The sequence below is a fragment of the Pteropus alecto genome, unplaced genomic scaffold, assembly GCF_000325575.1.
Source record: "Pteropus alecto unplaced genomic scaffold, ASM32557v1 scaffold3, whole genome shotgun sequence".
Taxonomy (NCBI): domain Eukaryota; kingdom Metazoa; phylum Chordata; class Mammalia; order Chiroptera; family Pteropodidae; genus Pteropus; species Pteropus alecto.
This window is the reverse complement of record NW_006442484.1, coordinates 40,401,230-40,419,326: the sequence shown is the minus strand read 5'-3', so window position 1 is coordinate 40,419,326 and position 18,097 is coordinate 40,401,230. Positions and strand designations below refer to the sequence as shown.

The following is an 18,097-nucleotide window of genomic DNA, read 5'->3' as shown; positions in this document are numbered from 1 at the left end:
CTTCAGAATAAAATTAAGTTGAAAGCAAAGAGCAATGTGTGTTCCCAAAATACAACAGGATGAAGCCTGTTGATTACTGAAATTTGTAATGCTGCCATTTTGATGTGTGTGAGTCTTTTGTTCCTGAAGGATTTATTCATTTGAATGGTGTGGTGTTAGCTTCCTATTTATAGTGGCATAAGTTATACCAAGGAGGTATGCTGCTCAGATCTCCCTTCAAGAAAGAACTCACCATTCAGCTGTGAGGAGTGCAGGTAGGTGGCAGGCTTCAGAGGCTACGCCTTCAGAATCTGCCACAGTGTTTGACCTGAGGCCTGGGCAACTCTCAGCCATGACTGAACATGCCAGAATAATAGGAGCTGCCCATTTCTGCCTGACCCAAGACTCCCCTAACAAGCAATCATTGCTCTGGAGGTCCCTGTTGGGCTGGCCAAGACACTCAGATCTATATCACTATCTGAAACTCCGCCTGCCCAACTCCTGCTTCCTCCCCTTTATCTTTGAACAGAATCACCACCTAATAAGTCTCTGGCACTCCTAACTCAGCATCTGCTTCTCAGGGGATCAGACTGATACACATCATTTAGATGTTGCTAACAAAATGAGAAGAGTAAAATATTCTATGTTGCACTTTGAGGCAAGGGCCTGTGAGCTGTAACATTTCCTGGGGACCCTGACCATTAATACTAACATATACTGGGTTGTGATTGCCCAAATTGGTATATCCGCCCTGAATGGGCTGTTGCAAAACACCCTTGCTGTCCCTGGGACCCAAACCACTAACCATCACCATTTCCTGGAACCCTAAGGGTTAGTAAAGCACATGGCTAGTGAGAATTCCAAAAGAGGATTAGCTTTATTCTCTTTCAGGTAATGTAGACATTGGTTAGAAAGACTTTCATCTGAACAGGAGGATGGACTGCCTTGAAAGATATTAACTGCTGCTTTCCCATGAGATTTTGGGGATTAAGTTGATTAAAAGAAAAGCACTAATATGAAAGTGAATCTATGTAAACTCACTAATTTAAACCTCTTGGTTATTTCAAATTATGTTTTCCAGTTGTTCTGCTTCCACGGACAGACAAAGTAAGCATCTCTTGAATTTGAGTAAAAGTATTTCCCCACTCCAAGCACTTCTATGCCTGCTGAAAAAAGATCAAAATCTATTAATCTCTTCAAAAAGGAGGAGAATGGAAGAACCTTTATTTTCTTCTGAAATAAGACTGTGAAAACACAAGGTAAACTCAGAAAGATAAAAAAAAAATAAAACCGTGAAGAAAATATAAAAGCTCCAAATACTGGATTCCTTCCTTTTACCTGGCCCATCCTGGGAATCTCTGAACTTCCTCCATGGGTTGAATCCATGGCCAATTATGTCAGCAGAGTCCCTGATCACACACAGGCTCCCTTTACCCCCTTGGCTGGAGGTTGGCCTTTAACGCCGCAACAATCCCTTCCTGCTTAAGCCCTACTCATTTGCTTTTTTCTTCTATTCCCAGGTTATATTGACTGGATTTAGAAAGTGAGAGATATACTATAACCACTTTAAATTCTGAATACAAGAAGTCCTCTTAATCGAAGGAATGTTGCCACCAAGAAAAAGCCATTTAAAGTGAATCCATGTAAAATGGAATATAAATTTCATAGAAAATAGTGAATAAAAGGGTCAATCAAGACTTTTATTTTGAAAAATTAGATTAAATTCAGAAAAATAAACTTATTTTATCTTCCATTTAACCAAGTTTAGGTTATAATTACAACTATGTTCTAATTCTTAGAGCTAAAAACGAATAAAGTATTGATTGGGAGGGTTATGTAATTATCTTCAAAATTGAGTGTTATAGCATATGACAATTTTAAGAAAGATGCAGGAACATTTGAGGGCTTCAACATTTTCCCAAGGGTCCCTCACAATTCTTTGAAATTCATATCTTTCTTTTTTGAAGTAACTAACATGTCACCACCTTTGCTGATTTTCCTCTTTTTGATTGTTAAATGCTCTGCCAATTCCTCCTTTGGCAGTGTCTCTGGTATGTTTTGAGCAGAGCTCCAACATCACATTCATTGACCTTAGAAAATCTTGCATCATGTACAATTTCCTTTGTAACTGACTTGCATTGCTTTGGCCCTCTTCTTTCATCTCACTAGACTGGTGAGGAAGGCACTAATGGCGGGAGAGAGGAATATTTGAGAGGTCATGAATCTTTTTAGTAGTTAATTCATTACTAATACTTTCTTAGAACGATGAACGTCTCTTTCTTCTATAACCCTCTAATTGCTGGAAGCCAGCTAATGAAATCCCAGGTAGTCAGGACCTTTGTTACTTAACTTCAGTTGGTCCTTAAAGCTGTTGCACATTCTTTCAGACCTAGGATATTAAACTAGAAAACTTTAAATCTGAGCCCTAGAGATAATGAGCGATCCTAAAGAGCCAAGGCTAAGGCCAAAGTTAGTTTCATCCATGGCTTTATTCTCCAGACTACACTGTCTTATCAATCCTCTGTGCACGATGTATTAAAGTGGAGAACACTAGGAAAGAAAATGGAAGATATATTTCTATTCTTGACTATGATTAAAACTCACTGTGGCCTTGGACAAGTCACTTAACTCTTTTGGGTTTCAGTTTTCTCTGTGGTCTTATATAGCGCGAAATAGTTAAGACTACTGGTTTGGGGCCTCAAGGCCTCAGGAGAATTTTGTTTTTGCTCATTCAGAGAGCAGATATATCATTTTGGGTGGTCACAACACATGAACTGAATCTTTGGTATTAAATGGTTAAGGTTGCCAGGAAGTGACTGCAGTTCACTGACCATTGGCTCAAAGGGCAATGAGGTCCTGTCATAGCTCTGTTCTCATTCCCCAGAATCCCTCACCCAAATCCCAGTGCAGTTCCCACATCTTGTCAGGTATGCAGTTGTCTTGTTCAGACAACTATATACCATGAGTTATACCTTTCTATCATGTGCGCACCCCTTTCCATCCCAGTCTTTCATTCTCTCTTTTTCCTTGCCTCATGCTTCAGAAAGACAAGTTTTCCACTTTTAGAAGGCTGTCCTTCCATCTGGCCATTAATCCTCCGGGATTCTGCTTGTTCATTTTCATTTTCTTTTTTTTTTTAACCACCATGTATCGTCAATCTCTTCCTTTACACAGACTCAAAGAATCATGGGTACCTGAGAGGTCATCTATCTGGAACCAACATTTGTCTCCTTCCTTCACTTCTCTGAAAAGAAGGAGTACCTTCCTTAATTTATGGGTACCTCATGAACTCCTGCAGGTACTCTTTTTCCTCTGTTTCTAAAGATAGGTGCTGATGTCCAGTATCCTATAAAAATCTTCATTTGATACTATAACCAATCTGATGATTATTTTATTTCTTTCTTTCCATACACTGCAAACTTTTTAAACAAGTTGTCTATGTTCATTACCTTTTCTTGCCCCGCAACCCACTTGTCCCCTACTCAGAACCCCTTGCGGGGATCACTCTACAAAAATTTCTCATTGGAAGGTCACCTACCTACTTGTAATTGTAAAATCATAGAATCAAGAAATTTTAGAGCTAGAAGATACCTTTGATATTTCTTCCAATTCTCTCATTTTACAGATGAAGAAGGACATACATACAATTTCACATGACCAGTGGTCTCATTTGTCTCAATCTGCCTTGCGGTATTTGATATTGTAGTCTCCTTCCTTTTTATGAATATTGATTAAAATACATATACTACTGTCAATGATGTTTTATTCTGATTAGTTCAAAGACAAGGCCTGAGAAACTTTCCCGAGGACAAACTACATTAGTCATGACACAAGACGACTATCACATGTGTTTGTTTCCTTTCGAATGCTTTATCGAGATCTCTATTACCCCCTACCTCCCCCTCTACCATTACCATGTTTCAATTTACTTTAAAGCTGTTTTCATAATCACCAAAGGCTTTTGTTATTGCTGGAAAGATTCAATACAAATGTACTTAGCCTTCCCCCTATGCTGGAGTTGCGTGGCTTATACCCTAGCAAATATAACATTATATATTGCTATTCGACTATGAGATCTTCATTTGGTTGAATGACTATTCCAGTATCTAACATACCTTATCGTCAAACAATTTTCTCCCTTCTCCAAAAGCAAAAGTGCATCATTTTTACTGCCAAGAAGTTCTCAGATGTAGAAACAATAAGGAGCAGCAAGTTGTTACTGCACACTAGATTGGGGACAGGGTGTTAATATGAAGAATAAAAACTAACCTCTCTTCCTCTTTGCTTAGAGGAAAACAGTCTGGATTTGTTCCAAGTGGTTTGGAAATCTACTGGCTATATTTCCAGGTTCTCAAGATACTGGCCAGAAAAGCATATCTTAAGCACTGTTAGAAATGATGGTGTGCATGCTTTAGACCTGTTTGTAGCATCAAGACTCTCCAGGTACAAAGTGTCAGCAAAATACAGTTTTAATGAAACTGTTAGGTTTTCATGTAAATGCAATGGAATTGCCTTACCTGAAATCTCAAAGCCATTAAGGCCAATTCATGTGGAAAATACACCATTCAATTTGATTCCTTTTATTCCTTCTGCAGCAGGCAGCAATCAATAGTCTCACCACTTTTTAATTACTAAAAAGAATAGCCCCATGAACTCATGGAAGCAGCTGTGTGATATTTATTTGATGTTGATAAGAGTAAGCAAAAGTTTCACTATGTGAAATATATAAACATCTATAAAATCTGTATATTTACTCAAGATATATTTATATCTATAAATATATTCATATATGATGAATATACATAAATATATGTATATATCTATAAATAAGATATATATGTATATCTAAATAAATGTATTTAGATATCTATAAGATATGTTTATATATAACTATATATTTTTATAACTATATATAAAGTACATATTTGAAAATATCTATCATATATATATGTGTGTATATATATATGTACATACACACACACACACACACACACACACAATGGAGCACCACTTTATTTCACCTCTCTTTTTGCAAGAAAAATAGGCCAGCAATTATCCTAGTTACATACGCAGTTATTTTCAGAGTAAAGCAATCTTTTACCATCTTCTCCAAACCTTTGAAGAATGGGTAGAAACCAAGCTTAAAAAAAAAAAAGGGACAGTAACAAAGTCACAAGTCAATATGTCTGGTATGGGTCACCCAAAATCCAGTCCCCTAAACTCTATGCCTGAAAGAGAGCTTGTTCTAAACACTAGCTGTGAGGGCTAGCATGCTGGGATAGGAAAATTATGAGAGAGGAATTAGAATATTTGGCTCGAGAAAAGAGGGAATTTAAATAAGCATTACTCTGGCATTCAAAATATTTTCCTCTGATTTAGGGAGAAAGAAAATAAAAAAGATGATATTCTATTATATCAAAATAAACAAACAAACAACCTACTTGGGAAAAACAGCTTTATAAAAGTGAATTCTGAATTAAGACCTAAAATAAATCATAGAGATCTACTGTAAGATATAAATCAGCAAACTTGCAGCATACTAGGTATTGTCACAGTACTGGGAACTCAAAGGGAAAGTGAGACATGGTCTCCGACCTGTTACAATTCACTTTTGAGTGGAGAAGGGAGATAAAGAAATGAATGTTAGACAATAGCATCAGAACAGAGCCCTTCAGGAAAATGCCATGTGACTGCTACTGAGAACTGAGGACTCAAATATCTAATTAAATTTTCAAATGAGGTGAAGAGAAACAATTAGGAATAAATGCAATCATATGGCTAGGAAAAGAAAAGGGGCACAAGCTCCATGAATAATTCACTACTGAGAGAAACATTCAAGCTATGTTTCTTCTGTAGTTCATCTTGACAGCTTTAACCAATTTTATGAAGCACCTGTCTTATTTCTGGAAGATATTGTAAACTTAATATGTAGGAATAAAGTGCTGACTTTGCAAATTGTGCTCCTAACATAATTTTCTGGGAAATGGGGGTAATTTAAGAGACTTATACACAAAGAAAAATTCCTTCAGTGCTTCTTGTTAGCTCCTGAATTGACCAAATGGGATATGTTCACATGGTACTTTAATCAACTTGAAGCATCCATTGCTTTATCAAGGTCTTTGCCCTTCAGTAGCAGACCAGAGATAAAATATTCTTATCTAAGAACAAGGACAATTGTTGGACTAAATTTTGTTTAATGGAAGTACCCTAGTTAACATAATAATAACCAGAAACTTTTCCTTTTGTTTTGTTCATGTATTATTAATCGAAACACATAATAAAAAGTCACTAAATTTTTATACACCAATGATGAACTTTTGGAAAGAGAAATTAAGAAAACAATCTTATTTACAATTGCATCGAAAACTATAAAATACCTGGGAATCAAATTAACCAAGGAGGTAAAAGGCCTGTTCTTAGAAAATTATGTCATCGAAAAAAGAAATAGAAGAAAATACAAATAAATGGAAGCACATACCGTGCTCATGGGTAGGAAGAAACAACATTGTTAAAATGGCCATACTACCGAAAGTAATCTATAAATTCAGTGTAATCCCTATCAAAATACCAATGGCATTTTTCAGAGAGCCAGAACAACTAATCCTAAAATTTATATGGGCCCATAAAAGACTCCAAATAGCCACGGCAATTTTGAGAAAGAAGAGCAAAGTGGGAGATATCATACTACCTGATATCAAGGCTATAGTAATCGAAACTGCATGGTACTGGCATAAACACAGATACATTGATCAATGGAACAGAATAGAGAGCCCAGAAAGAAATCCACGCCCATATGCTTACTTAATATATGACAAAGGAGGTAAGAATATATAATGGGGTAAAGACAGTCTCTTTAATAAACAGTGCTGGGAAAATTGGACAGATACATGCAAAAAAAAAAAAAAAGAAAGAAAGAAAGGAAAAAACTAGACCACCTTCTTACCCATATACAAGAATAAACTCAAAATGTATTAAAGACTTAAATGTAAGACCCGAAACCATAAAACTTCTAGAAGAAAAGATAGGCAATAATCTCTCCGATATTGCTACTAGTAATTTATTTTTGGACATATCTCCTTGGGCAAGGGAAAAAAAGAAAAAATAAACAAATTGGACTATATCAAACTGAAAAGTTTTTGCACAGCAAAGGAAACCATCAACAAAACAAAAAGACAGCTGATTGAATGAGAGAAGATATTCGCTTATGATACATTATGATAAGAAGTAAATATCCAAAATATATAAAGAACTCATACCATTCAACAGAAAAAAACACAAATAATCCAATTAAAAAATGGGCAGAAGACTTGAACAGATACTTTTCCAAAGAGGAAATACAGATGGCCAATAGACATATGAAAAGATGCTCAAGGTCACTAATCATCAGGGAAATGCAAATTAAAACCACAATGAGATATCACCTCACACCTGTCAGAATGGTTATCATCAATAAATCAAAGAACAAGTGTTGGAGAGGATATGGAGAAAAGGGAACCCTCATACACTGTTGGTGGGATTGCAAATTGGTACAGCCATTATGGAAAACAGTCTGGAGGTTTCTCGAAAAATTAATAATGGATATACCTTTTTAGTCCAGCACTTGCACTTCTGAGTATTTATCCGAAGAAAACCAAAACAATAATTTGTAAAGATCTATACACCCCAATGTTCACTGCAGCTCTATTCACAATAGCCAAGATATGGAAGCAACCTAAATGCCCATCAACAGATGATTGGATAAAGAAGTTATGGTTCATATATACATTGGAATATTGTATATATGAAATCCTACCATTCGCAATGACATAGATGAACCTGCAAGTTATTATGCTGAGTCAAAGAAAGAAAGATAAATACCATACGATTTCACTTATGTGCAGAATCTAAAGAATAAAAAAACCAAACTAATCAAAACCAGAATCTTAAATATAGAGGACAGTCTGGTGATGGCCAGAGGAGGGGGAGGTTGAGGGACTGGGAGAAGGATTAAAGACGTACAAATCAGTAGTTGATAGATGGCCACGGGGATGGGGAGCATGGCACAGGAAATGTAGGCAGCAGTAATGCAATGGCTTTATGTAGAGCCAGAGGAGAGAAAGAGCAACCAGGGAGATCATTTCATAAACTATATAAATGTCTAACCAACGTACTGTACACTCGAAATTAATAATAAAATAAAATAAAAGTCACTAAAAAGATCTTACTATTATATGATGGTTCATGATCTTCAAGTTAACATCCTTGCATAGGTTAAAAGACAGGAGACTAGGTTGGAATACAGGGGACCCAGGGCACTCCCTGGAGGCTATTTTGGGAAATAATCCCAAATATTTCTTTATTTGACTTACATACACTACTGGACAGTAAAATTACAGTTAATAGACTATTGCATTTCATTAAATACAATTTTAGTATATTTCAATTTCAATTAAAAAGACAATCTAAAAATGTTAATTATTATATTACTTTTTTAATCTCTCTGAATTTAAAAACATTTAGAATTTTTTCAGTCTGGCCATTCTTATATGCCAGACACACAAAAAAAATAGGATGTATTCAGAACCATTTCTTCAAACAAGTTTTAATAAATATTTCAATGAATGCTTCATACTACCTTTCTCCATAACCACTAAATACATAACTCAAAATCATAATATAACATTAACAATCAACAAATCGAATTAAATATTTATTATCTGACAACTCTATATTTAAAGCATGGGTTGGGATTATATGGAACACAAAACAGTCTAAGACACCAGTGTCTGTAAAAAATAGGTGTGAGTTTATATGCTGTCCATTAAAAAAAGGAGTTAAGAGAGTTAAATTGGGTTCGTGCATGTTGCTCTGAGAGATGCAGAGTTTGCTACAAATTTGAGGTTGGGCCCTTAGCCTGACACTGAGGGGGGCCAAATGAGAAGTCTCCAGTGGTGGTTGGGAACAACCATCCAGCGCCCTTGGACAGCATTAAAAATTACTGCATTGAGATGGTGTTCTGTTCGCTCTTATTCACTTTCTTTAGTCATCCCATAGATGGAGAAAAGATGCTTTATTTCTTTTTTTTTTCTACTTCTTCTCTCAGACAGGCGTTCCTTTCTTATTCTGTCTTGGAACCTCTTGACTTCCTCTCTTTGTGCCTTACTAATCAGGAGCCACTGTCCCACATAGTCACCACATGCACAACCAGGCTCCTACTCAGAGTTTGTATTTTCAGAATATCTATTTGTTTAAGACTTTATTTAACTCCTGAAGTCATTGACATTTAGCGCTTTAAATTAAACATTTCTGTTTTATTATCTGCTTTGGACAAAGGTAATATTTATGAAACAACTGCATAGTCTTATTTCCACAAATTCTGTCTGAGCAAAATGGTTCAATGGCTAGAATGCCCCTGCTTTTGATAGCTATTGAATCACTGCCAACTTTGTCTCCTTTGTCTGGTCTATTCAGTCTGTATCATAAGGAAAGATGCACTTGGGCTGCAAAGTCTCGGTCCTGACTGTGCCAAACTGCATGGGAAATTTTAAAATTTCATTTATTCATTTAACAAATATTTATTGATGGTTTTGCAGTGCTAGATGTTGCCGGGCCCGTGACTTAATCAATATCTACGTCCCTAATTTCCACACTGTGCCTGACACACAGCAAGCTCACAGTGAAATGTATTGAAAAGATCTATAAAGAATTAGTGGCTCCTTGCCTATGAGGAATTTACAAAGTGTTTGCTCCCTTGTCCTAAAGACATAAAAAGTTAAATAATAATACATGATAAGATATATCCCCACAGCGAATAGGATGACTCTAGGAATATGATTCTGTCTCCTTGACTACACTGCCATCCCAGAAGTGACATACAGAGGCATGGATGAAGTTCTGAGAATAAAAGAACACAGCCACGGTGTTCTCCACTGCCAGTGCCCTGGAGCCCTGCACACTGGGATTCTGCAGGCAAGGTTTCTGGGATAGCTCAGGTACTGGTCTAGGCTGGGAAGCAGGTAAGGGACAGGCACAAGCTGGTCCCAGGCTGGGAAGCAGGTAAGGAACAGGCGCTAGCTGGTCCCTTTTCAGGAATGTTGAAAAGGGGCCTAGAATGGACAGAGAGGCAAGTTGGCAGGAGAAACCTAGGGACCACAGTCAGGGAGGTGAGGACTAGCCTGATATACAACTGCACTTTATAATAACATAAGCAAACGGAAAAGAGTTGATGTGAGTTCTTCAACTGTTATTGTATTTTCCATACAGCATCACTTTTGATTAAGTAAGACCTGATAAAATATACAATTTTCAAATCTCTGGCCCTGGCATTAGACTTTATCACAATACACATATATTTTTAAAACAGATGAAATGGCCATACTGAATTTTTTCTATAGATGACATATAAACAAACACATTTTATGATACTTTGAGAAAATAATCTTTATTTTTTTCCTCTTCTTTCCCTAGCAAAGGATTCTCTGCAATGGTTGGAAGAGAGGAAAAGAACACTTAAGACATTAATTCAGTGTAAAGAGTGTTACTAGGATACTACATTTTTTTGTTGACTCAAGTCACAAATGGAAAAGGCTTACCTGAGAGCATAGTCTGCCCCCTCCCACCCCCATACACAATGTTAAGAATAGCTGCGTGCTTTTTGCCTGAGGTAGACAATACTTCCAGAGAACATCCAAAGACTGAATACATTTAATATGTCACTCCCTCCTCTGCCTACTCATCAGACTAATTTTTAATGGCCTAGCCCAGGAGTTGGCAAATGTTTTCTGTAAAGAACCAAGTGGTAAATATTTTAGGATTAGCGGGCCATATACTCTATCACAACTACTCAAGCCATTATAGCAGAAAGTAGTCAAAGACAATATGTAACAGATGGGCAAGGTTGTGTTCCAATAAAACTTTATTTATAAAAACAAGTGATGGGCTGATTTGTCCTACAGGCCATAGCTTGTTGATTCCTGGCCTAACCCCTTAATATTGAAATTATGTTACAATTATTATGTTCACATGAAAAGAGACAATATATCTCAATACACATTATTTCCACCCACTTCTACCCCACCTTGTGAAGGTATTAACTGATACTAATACATGTAAGTATTATTAAAAACATGCCAAGGTACCTAACAGCCAAAGATTTCAGGTTTCATCTTTTATCTTTCAAATATATTTAACAGAGACGAGCACTAAGGAAAATTTCTGAGGAAATCTGCCAAGGGATTTTAGAGGAGAAAATCCAAAATTGTGAACTCTGAGACTAATCTTATCAGATAGTCAGAAAAGCATATAAGCCAAAAATAAATCAAAGAAGATGATATCCCCATATGCATCTGGATGAATTTCAAACCTTATTATAGAAAACAGTAAAAGAATAATCTAGGCTCCTTTGTAATGCATGGTTTTTGTTTTTGTTTTTTAAATTACAAAGACCTTCAGAAAGTACAAATCAGCAAATAATTCTCCTACTTTGCAGCATAGAGATCAACAGAAAGTAACATTCTGAGAAGTCACATGCTTCTGTCTGAATAGCAGCAGACCACTGAAGGTACATATTTGACTTGAAGTTTTCTGTAGCCCAGGAGCTGGTATTCGGTGGGACATGAATGGGGCTATGGAAAGTCATCATTAGGCCACAGGAAGAGGTTCTGGCAACTGTGGTACACTCATTCGTGGCTAGATAATGGCTTGTGAATCTGTGACTTGTAGGAAAGGACATATACTTACATTTTATCAAATTTTATGAGATTTTGTTAAATAGTAATAGTTACTTGTAGTGGCTTAGGACAGGTAGAGTCACTTAGGATTTGAAGGAATAAGGTAACTCAGTGCACACCCTATGTTACATGCTCACTGAGTACTGAGAACAGCGACTAAAACAAGATATTTTGAGTCACATAATTAGAGAGAGCACTTAAAAATTTTACTTCAAAAGAATCTATGGTTATGGTTCCTTATCTAGACTAACTGGAGGTTATAAAATAAAACTTTCTGGCCACTTGGCCATATGGAAATTTCTATCTTTAACACTTATTTTTTAAATGTTTACTATTTATAAACTACTTTATAGGATACTGCTACAAACAATATTTCATTTGATCCTTAATATTTTCTGGTAAGGTAGGTGAACAATTGCTATTATTCTTATTTTTCTGATGAGGACATAGATACAAAGAAGTTATACACTTGGTCTTCAGACACATACTGAGGGGGAGAACCACAACTCAAAGCAGTCTTACTATTGACTGCATCAAACTATCTCCTTTTCAAGATCTTTGTAGATTTGTCTTTTTCATTACCAGATTTCAATGTCTGTTGAGAGATGAAGATGCTTACAATATAGTATCTTGGCTGGGAAGAATGGTAAGGACAATCCATTTCAAAATGATTCTTTTTATGTAACAACTACTAAAAATGTATCTCATCAATAGCTTTATGACCTCCTCAAAGAAGACAGTATTGTGTTATAGGAAGAACTGGAACTTAGTTAAGTACTTGCTGAATTGGACCAATGACAGGAGACCAGAGTCAAGAGAAACTGAGTAAATCATTGGCTAAATGAAGTTTTTCCTGTTTAATGAGGGAGAAATTGTGCCTATTCACTTCACAACGATTTAAGGAGCTCAACTAAGAAAACAGATGTGAGACCAGTTAGAAAGAAGAGTATCTAATTACTCAACAAATATCATTGAGTAGCATTGCGATAGATGCTACAATGAGATCAAGCACAATCTACTGTGCCAATAGAAAACTACAAATATGAGAAACTGTTAGGAACTTCAGGGATTACACACAAATGGAGTTGACAGAAGACAGATGCAGATCAATTAAAATGGTAATAGTTTACAATGATAGGCTTACTCTCAAAAAGGATCCAATCATTGACTGTCCAACTATTACATAAAGGCTAAAATAACATAGACTTTTGAGTAGAAGCAGTAACATGAAACACCATATTTTGAAGATTTTTAGTATGTAATAAAAGAATGCAAGTATCTTAATAGTTTTCAATATGGATTACATGTTAAAATGATATTATTTTGAACACACTGAGTTAAATAAAACATTTAAATGGATGTCACCTTTTTACTTTTTTAATGTGGCTACTAGAAAATTTAAAATTACTATGAAGCCTGAATTATATTTCTATTGGACAGTGCTGTTCTAGAAAGATATATTGTAACCAAATGAGAAGTCTGGGCAGAGCATGATTCTGAAAAGGCTACTCACACATATGTTGTCTTTGTGAGGCAAAGACACAAATGAACCAAAGACTCAACAGATAATAAACCAAGTGTTATCCAACCCACAAATACAAAAATTCTGATGGCTCACATGGGAACACAAACGTAGTCAGGAGGAACCTGGAAGGTATTGCTGGTGATTTCAAAGTAAATGGATTGAAAACCAAACGAAGTAGCAGGAAAATAGAATAATTTTGTTTCTTCTTCCAGCCGAAGCAGAAATATTTGAAGAAGAAATGTCTCTGAAATGCTTCTTAGAAGTCCAATCTACCTCCAGACCTTACCCCCAGTTGCCAGTAACTATTACACACATACACACACACACACACACACACACACACACACACACACACACCCTATCTAGTATAATGCTTTATTAGCTGACAGAGCTCAATTGAATTATTTAATATTGACAATACATAAATATTATTTACCTCCAGTAAATGGTCATAAAATAACCTCAAGGCCCCCCCAAATTATAAACCAGATTACAGAAGGGACCTTTAGGGATTCAACGGTAAGTGCCCCATGGAGTCCTATGTCTAACTGAATTTTCACCACCCAGCCTTGTACTGGTTACACAGTAAGCGCCCAGTAAATTCACTAAATACATTATAGTATATTGGAACACTTAAACAATATGAAAAAGGCAAAGGCCAGAAGTTTTCGACTGGTAAGCTCACTGTTGCAGATGGATAATCAAACATATAGGGCTGAGTACCTAGAAATAAGAAGCCAACAAAGGTCCCCCAAAATCAAGTCACGCCAGATGGGCCTCATTTTTTTCACCCTGCCTCTACATTTGCAGAGGACGTCTTAAATACAGAGTAAATCCTGACTTTCATAAGACCTTTGACAAAATCTTTTATTACATCTTTAAAAAATGTGGAGAAATAGCAGGCATGATGACAGAGAGCAGTTATAAGACAGTAACAAGTAGAAAAACCATAAAGAAAGACTTGGTGGTTGAGACATTGAGGCCAGCCTAAAGAAATCCTTCAGTAGTATATCGGGAGTTCCTATTTTCTTCAATGAGTTGGAGGGAAGCATGAAAGGCATACATGCAAGTAACCTTGCATGGAATAAATATTGCATTGGATATAGTTCAGGAATAAATATTGCATTGGATATAGTTCAGAAAACCCTAATATTAGGGGTTATATGAACAGAATATTTGAAAAGAGTGTGATGAAATCTAAAAGAAATAAAAGTAGTTGTATAATTAGGTATACAAATAAATTATAATTAGAAATAAAAATGTATAAAAACAAAATAATTTAGGATGAGGAACATCTGGTCTGGTGGCAGTTCAGCTGTTTATCAGATCATCACCAGTACAATGTGAAAGCTGCTTAAAGCTAATGTAATGGCAAACTGCATTAGAAGAAATGCAGTTCTAAATAAGGCTTGTTTTTAGTTCTCTTATATTTTGTACCAGCCAGTCCACATTTGGAACATCATGACAAGAGGAATTCTGAGAAACAAAAGAAGCAGAACAACAAACAGGAATAATTGAAGGGATTAAAGATCTTTCCGATGAAGAGAAAACTTACAGATGATATGTTAGAAACCTTCATGTTCTTAAGAGTTTTCAGTTAGAATGCCAGGGTATAGTCTGTTTTCCAGAGACCATTTTTTTGAGAGGAAGGAGTCACAGATTTCTTTGAGACTCTGATAAAGCCATGGGCCCTCCAGAGCCGCAGGGAAAAAAATACAAACACATACATGTTTTTCATACAATTTCAGGGATTTTTAAAACAGATTAAGGACCTCTAGCTTCAAAGTTATAGAAAGTTATAGAAAGCATTTTCTACTTAGGATTTCTGAGAACCTGAGTTTTAAAGAACCCAGGTTTCTGTTTCATATAAGAAACTATTTCTCCCTTGATCTCTAAAGCAATACTTCTGATCAGGGAAAATGATAGAATTTCTATCCTGGGCGGAGGAGCTGGGACTAGATTCTGGAGCTGGTAACCCGTAGATTCCCTCCCAATTCTAGGATTCCCTAATCTAAAAGGAATTTTTGAATAATTTCACAGTATTAACAAAAATATTTAAAATGCTATTTGTTATTGTCATTCACATTACAGTTTTAAATACTAAAAAGATTCATTACACCCTAGTAATTGAAACAGGTCAAAACAAAGGTCATACAGGCACTAACATGATTTACCAGACATATCTGAAAAGAATTTTATTCCCTACATGCACAACTAAACTGGCAGCAGGTACATAAATTATTTCTTGGATTACAAACAATAAAATACTTCTCTCTTCAAGATACGTTTTTAAAAACGTGGCTGTGTTCAGGGGTATGGTAGCAGAAGCCCTATGGCATGTGCAATATAAACTCTTTTGCATTTGGTCGCAAAGATTTTTCTAAGCAACTAGTTAATGCCATCATGACAGGACATATCCATGAATTATCTTATTAGTAGCATTACATAATTTCTATATTCTGGGGTCTATGTTCTTTCTAAGTAACTCATTGCTATCTGAACCTGAAGAACTTTTTTTACACATTAGCTAGAAGGGAGAAGAGCTGCATGTCTGTTTTAATCTATCTTTAAAAAGAAATAAGTAAATCAAAGTACTTGAGAGTGATGCTTACTTCTTTAAAACTCAGGTTTTCAGAAATCCTAAGTAGAAAAAGCTTTCTATATTTCTTTTGAGAAACAGTTCTTGGATTTTGCTCTAATTTCTTCTATTTAAATTCTTACCACTAGTTCTGCTAATAATTTTGAAAGAGCCCCCAATCCTGAAAAAATTACAAACTCATTTCATTCAAAACTACTTCAATGTTTCCTACCTACAACCATATAAAACTATAATGAGGTTTTATAAATGCCTGTTGCCAACACACAGTGCACTGCTTAGGAATAATTTTCATAATAAGTGAACAAAAAAGGGCTGTGGGCCTCAAGGAGAAGCTGTGTGCGTGCGTACATGTATGCGTGAGTGCATGTATATGTGTGTGTGTGTTTATGTGTGATTAATTTGTGTATGGAACCCCTGTGATAGATGTTACTCACTTAAAAGTCCCAACTTCATTATTGTTATTTTTCTATTGGGGCCGAAAAGCAAGGTATTATTGTACCACGTCACTGCTCAGTTTTCTCCCATTTCCATTGCTTTAATTTCCCATTCAAATCAATTTCTCTAAATGGAAAAAAAAAAAATCTTCCATCAATGGTAGACTTTAAGTGATATGGAGGACTCTTCTTTTTTTTCTAGTTCAACAAATGATTAATGACAGTGGACTTATTTTCAATAGAACCGATTGTCAAATTCCATCAAAATCTGTCATACTGTTTTCTTAGCTCTCAACAAAACACACCCAGACATTCAGAGGCGATATAGAATTGTAGGGATTAGTTTTAGGTTATACCTTCCAACTGCTTTAGCTATAAATATAGCTGATGAGGAGAATTATATAGGATAGCGTTTCTCAAACTTTAATGTGGAGCAGAATCATCAAGAAGGCTTACCAAAACATAAGTTGCCAGGCCCCATCTCCAGAGTTTGTGATTCAGTCAGTCTGGGGTGGGGCCCAATAGGTTGCATTTCTAACAAGTTCCCTAGTGACGCTGCTGCTGCCAGTCCCCGTACAGGAGGGATCCCTGGCAGATAACTCCTTGCAGCGCCATATTTCCTTTATTAATTCCAATTTTCATGGTAAGATTTTTGACTCATACTCTAGATTGGACTCTAAAATGGCAGATGACTTTCTGTGGCTTCAGAACCTACAGAAGCCACATCCTTCTCTGACTATCCTATGGAAAATATTAGTAAAGAGTGCAATCCTTGTTTTATAAACCTTACAAATGTCTAACCAATGTACTGTATACTTGAAACTAATAACATTTTTTTAAAAAAAGAGTGCACCCCTCTTCTAGAAAAAAATCAAGCTGTTTCTTGAGTACCTCCCTCACTTTCTTTAAACCCTTTCCTAAGTATTTGAAGCGAAATTCAAAAGGAAAATGGTTCATAAAGCCTACCTGGAAGGGGTAGCTCTATTTGAAAGAAGACTGGCATACTCACCAGAGAGGAAATATACCCAGTCGTGTGGTGATGAAAACCACAGCGAACATAACAAACAGGAGATCACAAATTTTCTGAAACTTGGCGTAATTTGCCATTTTGGCAGCCTATGAAAGAAAGGAATGTGACATATTAATTTAAATTAACTTGATAAATGAAAAGCTTCTTTCAATATGCATGAGTTTTCTATAAGTTATAACTTACCAGATACATAAAATTGCCTGCTACTTTGAAATGTCATGCATCATGCATCAGTATTTATAAATTACCCATAGGTTGAGTGAAATGCAGCATTAGCCACAAGGAGAACTACTGACTGTCAGAGATTTAATAAAATATTCAGCAACCTGAAAAATTCAATTATATGGTTGATTTCAGAAAAATAAAAAAATAAGAAAATTCTTGCATTATAGATGATATTAGCAAGCCAAAGACACCAAAACAGAAATTTGGCATAACAGGTCAAAATAGAAAGTGTTATATAATCCTTTAAACCTTTAATGAGCCCATACACTAAGGCCACAAACTTTATACAGACTATATGAAGCATTTCTGCATTTTTCCCCCTTCTACTTAGAATTATAGGTTTTTTTTGTTTGTTTTGTTTTTTAAACAGGCATAAGGAGTATTCTGGGGAGGTAGTTTCTTGGCTTATTTTCATAAATTTAGAATGTGTCAAGCTCATGTTTTTCCAATAAATCCATTTAGGTATCATTTTCAAAGCTACATTATTGGGTCATCTTCCAGATGAAAGTCACCAATGTTAAAGTGTCTGCGAGAAGTACTCTAATATTTATGATAGTGATTTAAGTGACCATTTTTTTATATTATAAATTAGTGTAG

General features: G+C 35.8%; 1 protein-coding gene across 1 annotated transcript in view; it reads right to left on the bottom strand.

The window, feature by feature from the left end:
- CERS6 (ceramide synthase 6) overlaps window positions 1-18,097 on the bottom strand; it is a 262,202-nt gene that overhangs the window by 30,290 nt on the left and 213,815 nt on the right. Inside the window, exon 8 of the mRNA XM_006921161.3 lies at window positions 17,255-17,361. Coding sequence (XP_006921223.1) covers window positions 17,255-17,361 — 107 coding nt within the window. The remainder of the gene's footprint in view (window positions 1-17,254; window positions 17,362-18,097) is intronic.